The sequence below is a fragment of the Xiphophorus hellerii genome, chromosome 2, assembly GCF_003331165.1.
Source record: "Xiphophorus hellerii strain 12219 chromosome 2, Xiphophorus_hellerii-4.1, whole genome shotgun sequence".
NCBI classification, from domain to species: domain Eukaryota; kingdom Metazoa; phylum Chordata; class Actinopteri; order Cyprinodontiformes; family Poeciliidae; genus Xiphophorus; species Xiphophorus hellerii.
The window spans coordinates 1367226-1381738 of NC_045673.1; the positions used below are offsets into that span (position 1 = coordinate 1367226).

The following is a 14513-nucleotide window of genomic DNA, read 5'->3' on the forward strand; positions in this document are numbered from 1 at the left end:
ATAAATCAAGCTGGCATCAAAATTCAACACCAAAGATAAAATTGCATGACGTAAATTTATTAAAAAATTAAACAATTCAACTAATAAGAGCAACAAGTCAATGTCTGTTTGAGCTGTACAAAGCTTGGAGTTTTAAGAGTTTCAAAATGAAGAGGGTTGAATAGATATGATCATCACTGTTTTCAGATCTTTATTTGAATTCCATATAAAATCCCAATGGAATACATTGAAACTTGTAATTTGACAAAATGTGAAAAGTTAAAAAATTCCAACCGTAAACCTAGTTTAAAATGGTTAATAACTTTATTTATGAAGCACTAAGTAGGGTCATGGTGAAATTGAATGGGAGGAAAAGTTGATTCACGTATTTTAAAAGCATTTAAATGTGGATAGTCTAGTGTACGAGATGTACCTGAATGCATCGTAAGGCCGTAAAACACTCTGTAAAAGGGCGATGACATCAGACGGACAGAACAGGTGGGAAACGGTGGGACATCTACACAACTGACATTCACCGGGACCAAACGGTCCGAAGGATCCACTTTATTTCCACGCATTTCCACATGTAAATACAAGCCATACACGCTTTTTTGAGGCAAACGGAAGTTTTATCTTGAAGGATTTCACAGGAAGCCCGGTGTTTTATTTTCGCGCGCTTGTGATCCATTCGGAACACATTGTGTCCTGGAGTTTGTTGCTGCTGCTGCCAACCAGCGGTGGTCCGCTCACTTCAGATAGCGCTGCTGCAAGGGGTTGTGGCGCACAACAGCGTCCAGCCTGGCGGTTGTCAGCATTTGGTTTCCTTCAGGACAAGGACGGTGAGAAAATGGCTCCCGCGGGACCGTTAGAAAGTTGCATTGAAGTTTTGTAATTTCTTGGCAGTTTAAAGGTGTAACGTTAAGCTAGCTAATGTAGCTTCCAAAGAGACTCCGGGGTTCCAGCAACGGTTGTGTACTAAAAACGTTTTTTTCCTTTAAATATCAGACCTGAGCTGTTTGCATGTTGTTCACCGGATAATATTGATCTCTTATTTGCAGTTGAAAATATTTTACACCACCGTGATCCTGCTGTTTAATGACAACGTAACCTGGGTTGATGTTGCTATAAAAGCTGTATGTAATCTGAATAAGTCATGTTTTTTTATGTCTAACTGAATAAACCTCATGAAGCAGCATGAGGTTTATTTTGACAGTTACACCGGAAGTGTTTTTATAGTTTAGTTGACTTGCCTTATTTTACCAGTCCACGTGGTGCCACCTCATTTGAAACGATCATGTAGTTAAATAAGCAATTAATTACACGGCTTCGGAAATAAACATATAAACGTATGCATTAAATAAATTTGTTAAATAATTTATAGTTATTTAAATGTCCCAGTGCTTTTCAAAAATAAATAATTGTGAAAAAAATCATGCTTTAATATTTAAACTCATTAAATGTTATTCTAAAAAAGGACTTAGTTCATAGCTCAGTGTTGTATTTCTGGATCTGGTGATAATTTAGCTGAAATGATAAACTATCTCCATTGGCAAAATGATAAGATGATAGGATAAATATATTGAAATTTGGACGTTTAATAACGTAAATGAATTTGGAAAAACAAATAAAATAAATACCATATGTGTATTTATTTAATGTTTCAGATATTAGCAAATTAAACAATAAGTGAAAATAATTTATATAATTTTAAATTTTTCAGATTATTATGTATTTTTATTATTAGTATTATTAGTTTTATTTAATTGTTTTTTAATTCACCTATTATTAAGCGTAATAAAAAGCGTTTCAACGTGTTTTTTTATTTTATTTCAGAGTCCTTTGGTAAATTACATCAATCTCCAGGGATTCTTGTGATATTCATGCAATAATTTAAATAAAATTGTAATAAATATGTGAAATTGAGCAACAATTAGATTAATATGTAAATCATTTCTTTAATACAAAATGTCAATAATAATAATACTTTTTAAACAACCTGTAAACTAATATGTCTGAAAATGTAACTTAATGATTTAAAAAAGTTATTTAAGAATTTAATTTAAACCTCTAGTCTGATTGAACATCCTGTGGTTCCTCTCATTGAATTTAGTGGCTAATTCTTGAATAATGTTAAATAATTTTACCATATAAAGAATACAATTTTGAATGAATTATAAATATCCTATTTAGATTTTTATGTAAGTTTCTAATAAAACATTTAAATCATTTAATAATCACATGGAGCTTAAATAAACACACATTTAAAAACAAACACCTTCTGTGGATTCTTTTCAAATTTTAGACCTTTTTGTTACTGTTATTTAAAAGAAAACATGATTATTCAGAAGGATGTATAACTTGGTCTCCATGACAACTTAAAAACGGTTTAATCTTCCCCAGGCCAGTCGTCCAGCTTTGACAGTAAAACTTGATGTTCCTGTGAATGTGAAGCGTTGTGATCATGACGTCCTCCGGTGCCTCGGCCGCTGTGCCTCCATGTTTCCACTACGAAACCAAATACATTGTGCTAAACTTCATCAGAAAGCTGCCTGTCTACAGGTCACGGACTGTAACCACAGAGCTAGGTGAGAGAAACACTTGCTTGTGACATTTATCTTAGTAAACAAGTAATTTACTGACTATTCTGACAAATCAAATGAAAAATAGTCTTGTCTGTTCTGTAGTTGTGACTTAAGCTAGCAGAAGAAATATTTAAAACATAAAATGTTGTCAAAAAGCAAATCAGCTCCTTATTGTTTTGTTTTTAAATAAAAAATAATTCTGTTGTGTAAAATGCAAAATGATTCAAACGTTACTTTAAGTCTCAAGTTTGAAGTAGGAAAAAACTTTTTAAAGTTTACAAACAGATGACATAAAACTTTTACATTAACTTTTAAAAATAAAAAGCAAACTTAAATCGAGTCAGTGTAAACAACACTGCCTTCTTTATTACATTTCACCTTCAGTCTCAAATTTGAAGTGTGAAAACGTATTTTTATTAAAGAGATATTTCCAATCTATTTTTCACTGTTTTTCATCGTTACTCCTATTGATCAGGAAGTACATGCAATGTCAGCCAAAGTATATTTCCTCGTATAACATGTCAGATTCTGTACTATGAAACAAATGAACTCAATGTATGTAGTGGATGTTTCCCAGACTTTAGGTCTCTAGACATGTTGCATGTTATTGTTTACATCAGTAAATATGAACGCTGGAGGGCAAAAAGACCAATTTTGCCGCCCTGCCGCTGTAGAACAGATCTGTAAAATGAAACCTGAGATGTTCTTCAGTCAATGCTCTGCGCCACAGCAAAGGGACAATGACACAGAAAAACAACCTGAGAATAACTCAAAACCCACTCGTACTCTTCTCTTCTGTCTCTGTATGTGTTGGCTACGCTACACACAGACCCGTTGCCATAGCAACTGACAACAACACCGCTAATGTATTAAGATTTGACACCTAAAAACACTCAAACATTTCCCACGGATATACTGTCCGTTACAGTTTCATGTTTTCAGGCTTGATGTTTATTTTGCAGTCATTAAGATTTTACTGTGGTAGATTAGCTTCCGCTGCTATTAGCTAAGCTAACACAGCGGTGGTTGATTGGCTAATTTAAGCACATGCCCTACTGATGATCTGCCAGAGTTGGTGTGTACGTTGCCTTATTATTATTTTTTAAATGAACCGAAACACACTAAATTCTGCAGCACATCTACTTGTTAAGGTTTTCATAGTCAAGCTAGCATAACTAACCTACTTCTCTCTCTCTCACTGTTTTTTTTCTTAATTAAAACTTTGTCCTGACCTTTGTTATCTAGATCAGTCTTTCCCAACCCTGGTCCTCCAGACTCACTGCCCTGCATGTTTTAGGTATTTCCTTGCTTCAGTCCAGCTGATTTCAACTGATGACTGGTTAACAGACGTTTGTTGAATCAGGCACATTAAATCAGGGAAACCTCTAAAACATGTAGGGCTGTGTGCCTTGAGGACCAGGCTTGGAAAACACTGATCTAGTTTCTGTACTGTTGACTATTGGTAGCAAAGCATTGCGTCCTTTTTTCTTCTAGATATCACGCATACATTTAAGATCTAGCTCGTTATGTTGGCAACTTCACCGCTAAAACCAATGCTAGTCATCGTAGCAGAGCAGTTTTTTTGCCCCCTAGCAGGAAGCACGGGGGCAGGATCTTGTATGTGTGACGTCACACTGCAATGTGTCTATATGCCGACCTGAACCGATATTTGGGCCGGGTCGGGCTAATAGTGCTTAGCATTCGTCAACAGCAAGGAATTTTAATTGCAGAATTTTCTGAATCATTGCAGCCCTGGTGCATGCTCATGCAGCAGCGTGTAGCCACCTGTCCTCCAGCCCAGTTTAGCTCTCTGGCTTTGGCATGAAACTGCATTCAGTTGACATCTGAGACACTTTCAACTCATCTGTATTCTCATTTAATGTCCAGACTGACAGAAAAGTCTGCTTTATTTATTGAAATCATACTTTGGGATTGCAGGAGTTATTTCCCCCCATTCCTGCATATTTGAACCCAAATCCTTAATTTCCCACTGATGTTCTGGTTGTGGCGCTTCTCCACGTTAAACTGCAGTGAAAGAAACACAAACAGCTGCTTTTATTTTGCTTTAGGTTCATAAATCGAGTAGAAGAGAGGCGGTTTTGAGTTGCAGCACGTTTGAAAAACTCCAAATGACCGACTGATCCCTGCTTTCCGCTCGACCCGGTCCAGTTTCTGACAGCCTGTCATGAGTAATCATCGTAGGATTACTCTCACACCAGTAGACGGGCAGACAGAGCGGTCTGACCGGCTGCCTGCTGAGGCAGCAGAGCAGCCCGGCCCTGAGCCTCCAGGCTGAACGGGACAAAGGGGAAGTAAGGGGGCCACTTCTGAAAAACAAAAAAAGACAGATTTTATTTATCTTTAGTTTTTATTTTAATTGGTTGCTATTGTCCTTTTGTGTTGGTGGTTCTGATTGGGTCTGTTTTTAAAGTTTTGTTCATTTTCTGGCTGAACTATTGCTGTTTAGACAATTATTATTGGGAAGGATATTTGGTGTGAAACCTCCACGCCTCGCATGGTTGGTTACACCTCTGCTATTCGCCTAGAATAATTCACTCCCACATGAGCTGCACTCTAAAATCATCCTGATGGGTTTTCCTCTGTGTTTTATTAGGAGTCACCAGCTGCCTGTCGAGGTTCTCCTGCCTACAGAAAAACTCACAATATTTGTTTATCAAACTGAGTGTAAAGTGTAAAATAAGGGTACATCCATCAGGGGCTTTTCCTTCCTACAGAGCTTTGCCAAATGATTCGTCCCTGTTTAAACTTTAAACAGGTATGAATCTTAATAAAATTATTGATTATAATATGAGGAAATGTGAAGATAAATCAGTTTGTCAGACAAAATAATGGAGCAGAAACGAGGAATAAGAGGATTATTAACACTGACCTAACCCCCCCTTTAATATTCAGATAAATGTAGGATAATATTTTAGTTGGTAGAAACAGATTTAAAGCTGGTCCAGCTATGATGTGTTAAGGAGACGCCCAGGATGAGTGGGAGAGAAGCAGACGAATGAAGCAGCAAATCGACGAGGAGCTGAAGCAGCTGCAGCAGGAAGTCAATGACTGTAAGTTTCTACTGCCTGAGTGAATTAGGCCCCGCCCCCTCCACCGCCACGCCTCCTACAGATTACATGAAGTTGGTGTCCAACGTTTGTTCTACATTTGTACGGCAAAAATTTTAGTTTTTTGCTCATTTTGAAGATGTGAACAAATGTTTCCAGAGGTCATCAAAGGTCAACCAGCCAGTCCAGATTTACAAAGTCAGATTGAAAACGGTGTCAGTCAGCTGTGCTGGTTTGTGCAACGACAAATCTTTGTTTGTGTCGTTATCATTTTTAAGCTTTTTAAAAAATAAAAGTTTAAAGAAATCAACTTGCCTCTCCACATTAAGAAAATGAATTGTTATGTTTGCGCAGCTAAAATTTTAGCAGCAGAGTTGTATGACACCAAACTTGTTTTTTGTAATTGTGGGGGTTTGGGTGACTGGTTGACCTTGGGCATCTAAAGACATCTGAAAACATTTATTAATATCAAAACTTTTTGCACCAATTTAGTGGTTAGGAAACTTCTCTCAGGTGTTTTCAATTTGAAAAAATGTCTGAGGTGTTGAACAACTCATTTCAAGTTTTTATTTTTCCTTAATTAACCTCCTAATTTCTGATCAAAATTTCCAGTTCTGCGGCTTTTTCTTCTCGTTTTTATAGTGTTTCCTCCTGTTTTCAGCGTTTTCCGAGTCGGACTTCGACCTGCGCCAGTCGGTGGTGTTCTCCCCGCCGAACCCGGACAACTCCGTGGAGGAGTGCCTCGCCGCCATGGGGCACGGCGTGTCCCGGGAGCTCGGCCTGCACCTCTCCGCTGCCGTGGAGAAACTCCTGTCAGGGTGAGCAGAGCTGTGGAAATATTTACCAAAGAGTTTCACACGGTGAGCTGTCGTTATCGCTTTGTGCTGGTGCAGATAATCGCTCAGCTCACAGCCAGACGTGATCAGCACAAAGGCTTTAGCTCGGCTTGTTGACATTTTTCAATATTTTTTATGTAAGCATTTATGAGGTCAGATACTGATGTTGGACAAGAATGCAGCAGCAGCTAACAATTATTTTATCGATCGAGTATTCTATTGGCACTGTGACAGACTGGCGAACTGTCCAGGTGACCCCGCCTCTCACCCAAAACGTTCGCTGGAGACGGGCACCAGCACCGCTCCTGACCCGCTAGGGTCCAGGGTGTAAGAAAATGGATGGATGGATGAATCTATTGATTATTCTGACTGTTAATTGGATAAAAAAATATTGTACAGATTTTTCATTTAACCACTTAAACATTTTTAGAAGTCCATTAATGGTCCAAATGATAATTCAGTTTATTTTTTAATTTAGGAAATAGACATTTTGTTGCCTAAAAAGTAATAACGTAGCATTCATGTAGTGAATTTGTACTGAGTGAAGCTAAAACTGCCAATTAAGGAGTTTTGGGTAAAACATATTGTTTTTATTTTATTTGTTTCAAACAGGTTTACAAAAACAAGAAAATGACCAAGAACAAAATAATTATCTTTCCACTACTTTTCTGTTTCACTGAGGAAGCAGTGAAACAGTGAACACTTATTTAATCCATTTAGTCTAAATAGAAATTGATATTAAGTATTGTACAGTTTTGGCTTAATTACTGCATTCAATATGTTGTGTTTTTTTTTTTAGTGTGTATTCTCCAGTTAATGATTAATTGATTACAAAATTAGTTGAAACTATTAATCACAATTAATCTGATTAATCGTTTCAGCCCTACTTCTTTTCTTTGCAGCCAGATTTAAGTGAAAATGCTGTTTGGTGTTTGTAAAGCTGAGCGTCTGCATGTTTCAGGTCTCTGGACTACCAGAGATTCCAGAGCACGGCTCTGGATCTGGCCAGACACACAGAATCGGGCTGGAACAAGGTGAGCCTTTGGTCAGCGCTGCGTCTTTACCTTCCTGTCGTCATGTGACGCAGCTTCCTCACCTTGTTGGTTGTCTCTGACAGGTGTTGGTGTCGCTGCTGCTGCTGCAGGCCCTGCGGTTCGAGGGGAAGCCTCTGAGCACGCTGCTGCAGCTGGGGCTGCGCTGCCTGCAGGAGGACGAGGCGCAGTTCATCATCCAGCAGGGAGGATGGGTGAGTGTTCGGTCGCAGCGGGGAAAAACTTCTGGAAACTGACCCAAAGGGATTCCCGTAGTCTGGGTTTGTGTTGCATTATGGGATGCGGTAGAGGAAATGAACTAAGAAGAGATGGCAGCGAGTCGTTTTCGTAAAGCGTAAAACTTGGAGGACGTCTCCTCCGTTAATATTATCGGAAATAAAATCCAGAAAAATGGTTTATTCCTGATGTTTGACTGATTTTAAAGTCAGAAAACGTAAATGTGTTCTCCAAAAACTACTTCAGTCCAAAGTAGGAGAAGGGCTGTGACCTTTAACCTCTATCATCTGAGACTGAAAACATGAAAACAGGGCTTTCTGCATGTTTACATTCAGACCGACATGCAGTTGCTAAATTAGCCACATGAGAGCAGCAGTGAGTCACGTGCTGTAGGTGGAGGCACTGCAGAGAAAGAGCTGCTGGTTTAAGATGCTAAAACAGGTTATTATGTTTTCTACATATTCTCTTAAACAGATGGAAAGGTCCAACCTTTAATTTGTGATTTAAAAATGATTGAGAACCTCTACAAACCATTTCCTCCATCAAAATTGATTAATAAAATGAGCTGCAGTAACTGAAACATTAAGTTGCTGCAGCTCAAATTATTGCTTTGAGTCTTAAAATAATGTCAGGTTCAGTTTATTAACTCAATCGGTAACAATCACTCTGTCTGAGTGTAGTCAATGCTGCTATAGGAAATCAATCAATCAATCAATCAGTCAATCAATCAGCCAATCAATCAGGAGACATGGAGCAGTTTAACTTAACTTAACTTATCACTAAAGGAAGTTAAATAAATGTTTGAAAGTTTTTTTTAATCACACATTGGATTCAAATTATTAGATTCCCCAAAGTCTTTATTTAACTTTTTAATGGAGTTAATTACAAGGTCTGTAATTAATCAATCACATTTTAATTGTAGACTATATGTCAACAAAATAAGCAACAGTTTAAATTCTAAAGCATTATTGCTGCTAAATTATAGAACAAATATCCAAACAGGATCCGTTTCTCCCGTCAGTCACAGCAACGAGCAGCTCTGGGCGAGATGAAGAACCTGAAGATTTATCACAATATTGTGAGAACAAGAAAACTGATGGCAAAAACTATTAATCTGTAGGTTTTTAGGTAACTTATTGCTGTGACATCATGACTCAAACACAAATCCTGCTCCTGAAAAACATTCCTATTGGTAATGTGCGTCTTTAGGCCACCAGTCACATAAAGACGTGTGATTTGTTTCACTGCATTTAATCCATATCAAAATTCACAGCTATTGATTAAAAACAGTAAAATTAACAATCCCAGCAATATGGACAGTTTTTTTTAACATCATTAATTGTGATAACAATAAATCAAAATTCTTATGATGAGAAACTATGATAAATTATAAACGATACGATAGAGGCCCACACCCACAGAAGACGGTTCCTGGTTGGAGAAGTAAGATTTGGAAGATGTTTTATTTGTTTTAGAGGCTACAGTTATTTAAAAATCGGACTGACTGGTCGTCATCGATGGCGAACGCTCCAGGTCTCGTATCGACGCCGTCGTTTCAGCTTTTACTTTAGAGCAGTGAGGGGAGCGCTGCTGGCTGTAAACGAGGTCACTGATGAGGAGTCACGTGACTCGGCACGTTAACGCCGCTTCATTACCGCAGACAAAGCTGCATTCTCCCACAGCGCTGCGTCACAGCTGAACAGATGACGGGATGTCTGATGAAGGGATGAAGAGGAGGGAGAGGAAGGCGGGGAGGGGAGGGCCGAGCGACCGACAGCAGCCAGTGGGAGTAAAGTTGCATCTCTTCCACTTTGACGGCTGCATGCTTGCGCCCGGCTCACTGACTGCGACCTGCGCTCCGTCTTGTGGCTCTTGTCCTGCTGGATCTCTGGAAATTTGTGCGCTGAGGTGCGATCCGGCGCCGCAGGACTTTACGCCGAGGTGAGACGTTTTCCTGTGGAGCGACAAAAACCCAAACTCATTTCCAGATGATGAGAAGGTCTCCTCTTCCTGGCAACATGGCCGCCGCCTCCTGTGGTTGTTTAGGCTTCTTTTTAGGGATGAAACTAACGATTGTTTTTGTAATCAATTAATCTGACAATTAATCAATTAATTGGATAAAAATAGTTGCATTCTACAGATTTTTCATTGAACTATTTAAGCCTTTTTAGTACAATGTTGGAAATGTATAAGCAAATCATAATTTAGGAGTTTTGACTAAAACATACTTCATTTTTGTCTTAACTGCCAAATCTATCTTATTGTTGCACAGTTTTGGCTCAATCTCTGCTCTGAATGTGTGTTTTTTTCCAGCAAATGGCCTTTTTCCTTAGTCTGAATACTTCGGTTTACGATTAATCAGTTACTAAATTAGATGGCTATTATTTCAATAATTGATTAACCACGATTAATCGTTTAAGCCCGACTTTGTTTCTCTGCATCGTATTTATTTTTTCGCCCTCCAGATCACGTATTTTCTCTGCCAGGCCGTGGTTAACGTCTCTGAGATGAAACCCGAACAGGATGCTGGGTTTTGGAGCGGAAAACAATGAGGTTCATTATGAGCCTAATGTGGCTCACAGTCGGTTTGGCAGGAACAAAGCCCGGGTCGGGTTCTGCAGGTCCAGTAGCGCGAAGAATCAGCCGGCCGTCCTTCTCCCCCTGGAAACTGCTGAGCTCAAAGTTGACGTCAGCCATTTTCTCCTGCGGTTTGAGTCGTTTGAATCCTGGAGGATGAAGGTGAAACGCTGTGAACCCGACAGCTGATAGTCATAGCAGGATATCTAGGAACATGTAAAACATTTCTGAAGCTCCGTTTGTCCTGCTGCAGCCGCCTCTCGCTGCATCGAGCTCCCTGACTTACGTAAGCGATTCGCTCACCGGCTCCAGGGTGGAATACGTTCATCACGACCCGTCGCCGTGGTTCTGGATCAGCAGCAGAACCGAGGCGGCGCAGAGCGGGAACAACACTTTTAATAAAAACCCTCAGCAGAGGCTTCACTGGCCCTTCACAGCGGCGCATTAACAGTCTGCTGAATAAAGCAGAACCAGAACAGAACCAGAACCGGGCTGATGTTTCCAGTGTGGACAGGACCTGAAAACATATTAATCCGTTCATTAAAATTTTTAGTATCTATTCAGAAAAATGAGCTGAGGACTCCAAGAATCTCAGTCTGGAAAAACATCAAATCCGTTCATGAGCATCCAGTTAATGATTAATTTACTAATCAATTATTGACAATTAATCAGATTTTTTTTAAAAATTCCGTTTTTTTATGTGATTTAAAAGTACATAAAAAATCCAAATAAATACATAAATTATTTTTTTAAAATAAAAACATTGGGACTACAGCTAACGATTATTTTAGTAATTGATTATACTGGTGATTAATCGATTAATCAGATAAAAAGTCTTTGGTTCTGAAATAATTCAGGTTTGTTATTCTGAATTATATTTTTTAAGAGAATTTGTGACTTTACTTTTCAGTTGAATTTTCAGAACTTATTTGCTCGCGGTGCCAAGATGGTGAACGTATTGATGCGACCCGATCGCCTGGAGCCCAATTAGTCCAATAAATGTTGATTATGTGAGTCTCTGAGAACTGCAGTTACCAAAACAATGCTAACATGTTTCGTTTTGACGAGTTTAGGGATTTAATTTGGTAATTTCACCCTGTTTATCAACCATCTTGAGCCAAATAGAAGCTGTGGGGGTTTTGTTGCCCTGCCTGTGCTGATCTCAGGTCAGATTTGAATTTTTAAATGACTGTTCAGTTAGAGTGAAAAACTGAGGCGGCTCTGGCTCCGACCCAGGAATCTGGGTTTGTCTTCAGACGGGGGCGGAGATCTGAACCTGGCAACAAAACCTAACGTAGGTTAGTTAATGTTTGGCAGCTGCAGCACAGGTCAAGGACAGCAAAACGCAAATCTGCACGACCGACCTGAAGGTTAGTGGGGATAAAACGGTAAAGCTTCGTGTTTGAAACGTCTCATCTGTGGCTCATAGTGACTTTCTGTTGTTAAACTGCCTTTAAATGTTCGTTAATGTGGGTGAAGAGCAGCTGATTGGCGTTGGGAAGGCCGTTCTGGAGGATTTTGAGAAGTGCTCCTGCTGTTCCACATGTAAAGCAGCTTAGGGAGAATACGGATGTTGGATAACGCTGGAGCGCTCCCAGATTTAATCTCTCTGCTCTTTCCAGCTGACATGCACAGAGAATAACCTTCAGTTATTTTCTTTTTGCAAGTTCTGGATCTTCTTTGGCTGAAAATGAGAGTCACTCTTCTGTCAGACGCTTTCTGTCTGCTGTGTCGTCAAACCGTTCGCCCTTCCTTGTCAGTCAAACGACGGACGCCACCGGTTAAATCCTGCTCACCATCCACACCGTGTTCCAGGTTTTTATCATCTGAATTATGGAGCAGAAAATCAGGAAAATATTCACAACCCCACAACTAATCAAAGACTAGATATGAGTTATGACAACATTGAATTTAACTTTGAGCTAAATAAAGTATTTTTGAATTGAACTACTATTTATATGAACGTCAGGGTGGAAACAACCAGCGTCTGAAATGAACGTGTTAACCAGACTGAAGCTCCTCTGGATCCTTCACAGACTGAATGATTTCTGTCCTGAACCTTCTCCTCATCTGGGCATCGCTAACTAAAATGTTATCTGTGCTAAAGCTAAAGCACTAATTAATTAGTGTCAGGAACGGCCAAGCAGAAAAAATTTGTATTTCAAACCGAATCAAACTGGAATTGGAAATCAGAACCTGCAGTGTGAACGCAGTCATGATTTTTCTGGTTCTCATTTGTGTCCGCCATCTTGTCTTCCTGGTTCTGTCCGCAGGGTAAAGTTCTGAGCCTGGTGCAGAACGAAGACGAGGATCCCGCGGCGGCCGTCGCCGACGACAGCAACGACATCTACATCCTGTCAGAGGAGCAGCAACCCGGCGCGCTCAGCACCGGCGACAGCGGCGAGCCGAGCGCCTGGCAGACGGACAGCCTGCCGGCGTCCCTGGGCGGCCACGAGTCGTGGGCGCAGGTCGACCCGATGGACCCCGAAGACGTGAAGGACCTTCACGGCGGCGAGGGCGTGGCGCTGGTCGAGGAGCGCAGCGAGAACAACTCCTCCAACTCCGACATCGTCCATGTGGAGCGGGAGGAGGCGGAACTCATGGAGGAGGTCGCCGACGGCGACGGCATCGAGGAGAGCATGATGAGCCTTCTGATGACCGAGAGCAACCTGGCGGCGCTGCGGGCCGAGTTCGGAGACCCGGTTCTGCACGCAGAGCCGCCGTCGTCCCTGGTGCTGCCGGAGGAGCCCGTCGTCATGGAGACGCCTAAGAGTTTGTCCCCAGAAGCAGAAGCCCCGCCTCCTGTTCCTGCAGTAGAACCCGACCCGGAACCCGAAGCCACGACTCAAGCCGAGGAAGTCCCACCAGAACCAGCAGAACCTGAAACCCCGCCAGAACCAGCGTCCATCCCAAAGCAGAACACTGAGCCTGAACTGGAACCAGAACCAGAACCGGATTCCTCTGTGACCCCTGCACCAGAGGTCCTGGCTGAAGAGGCCCCGGTTCTTGAGGTCCCCAAAGAGTCGCCCGAGGCCCCGGCGAAACCAGAACCAGAACCGGCGGAGGAGTTCCCGGTTCTGCTGTATGGCGGAGCGGTTCTGGTTCTGGTTGCCGCGGTGACCTTCGGCTTGGTTCTGTTCAGGAGGAGGAGGTAGAAATATGTCCAGGTTTAAATAAATATTCTATTCTTGATGTAAAAGCTCCTTGGTGCCGGGTTTCTCTGGTCGGCCCGGTCCAAAAGAACCGGGCCCTGAAGCAGGATCATCTCCTCCTCACTCTGTCTTCTGTCCGTTTCTGTCTCACCTTTCATGATTTTTCTAACTTTTTCAGCAGCAAAATGAGATTTAAATTTTTTGAAAAATGAATATTGATGAAATATTTTATTTTCTGAATCCAGGCAGGAAGTTCTGGTATAAAAATGATCTGTCGCATGTTTTACTGCACATGCAAAATGGTTTTTGTTTTTTGTGAATAAAATATTAAAGTTTTTTCCTCCCTAGAGACGAGTGGAAATATTTGAATATGAAGGTTTAATGCGCCGCTTCATGATGCTGCTGTAAAACAGGAACTGAAGGCAGAAATATGGAAGACAATTCCTGCTGTGAATGAAAAAAATAAAAGAACAGGAAGTTGTAACAGAAAATTACAACTGAGTTTTATTGATAAAACGGACAAATTTAAAGTAATATTTACAAAAATAAGGTACAATTTTGAATTTTAAAGGATAAGTCACATTTACAAGAATTTGTCAAATTTGAGTTTGTCGTGTCGTAATTTTTAATTTTATTGATAAAACTTGTGAATATAGTTACAAGAATAAGTTATTGTAATTTTGAATTTTAAAGTAAGTTGTAATTACGTGTTTTAAGTTAGAAGTTCAGACTGACGAAACGCTGCCAGTGTGGGGTCTAAATTATGGGATATGTTGTTACCATGGTGATTAAAGAGTCCTGCTGGCAAATGAAATCAACCCTCATTGTGGATCTCAACCATATTCTTGAATATTATGTACATCACAATCCTCTGCAAGCTGCAGTTTCCGTCTTTTTTCCTTCCACTAAACTTTCCATGGATGTACTTGCACATAGCGCTCTGAACTGACAGCTTGCTCAGCAGTAAACTTGTTTTGTTTAATTACTGAAATAAATTAGTTTTAAAACCTTAGACATTTTCTAAATTTTGGGTATTTTTATTCTAGTTGAT

At 40.4% G+C, this 14513-nt stretch overlaps 1 protein-coding gene and 3 long non-coding RNA genes across 5 annotated transcripts in view; 3 read left to right on the forward strand and 1 right to left on the reverse strand.

Annotated features, from left to right (window-relative positions):
• Positions 1–14513, forward strand: part of LOC116730601 (uncharacterized) — a 176709-nt gene that overhangs the window by 5820 nt on the left and 156376 nt on the right. The window lies entirely within an intron of this gene.
• bcl2l13 (BCL2 like 13) lies at positions 470–14474 on the forward strand. 2 transcript variants are annotated; one of them, XM_032579829.1, is made up of 7 exons: positions 470–818; positions 2380–2564; positions 5546–5632; positions 6291–6447; positions 7427–7499; positions 7583–7711; positions 12584–14474. In XM_032579829.1, exons 2-7 carry the CDS (start codon positions 2441–2443, stop codon positions 13463–13465), a joined length of 1452 nt encoding a protein of 483 aa, XP_032435720.1. In that variant the 5' UTR covers positions 470–818; positions 2380–2440; the 3' UTR covers positions 13466–14474. The 2 variants fall into 2 exon arrangements, with proteins under 2 accessions (XP_032435720.1, XP_032435711.1); XM_032579820.1 differs by having other exon boundaries at positions 471–818; positions 5543–5632.
• On the forward strand, positions 9561–10988 carry LOC116730612 (uncharacterized). The gene is made up of 2 exons (XR_004341365.1): positions 9561–9674; positions 10199–10988. It is a non-coding gene; the product is annotated as an uncharacterized LOC116730612 (long non-coding RNA).
• LOC116730606 (uncharacterized) lies at positions 9566–10685 on the reverse strand. Its single transcript, XR_004341363.1, has 3 exons — positions 10597–10685; positions 10314–10459; positions 9566–9687 (listed from the first exon to the last, which is right to left on the reverse strand). It is a non-coding gene; the product is annotated as an uncharacterized LOC116730606 (long non-coding RNA).

Bases quoted from the DNA above. Each gene is read 5' to 3' on its own strand.
- bcl2l13 (XM_032579820.1), top strand. From the start codon at position 2,441: ATGACGTCCTCCGGTGCCTCGGCCGCTGTGCCTCCATGTTTCCACTAC. The intron at 6,448-7,426 runs GTGAGCAGAGCT...TGCATGTTTCAG, and splicing joins GTGGAGAAACTCCTGTCAGG to GTCTCTGGACTACCAGAGAT. The intron at 7,500-7,582 runs GTGAGCCTTTGG...TGTCTCTGACAG, and splicing joins CAGAATCGGGCTGGAACAAG to GTGTTGGTGTCGCTGCTGCT.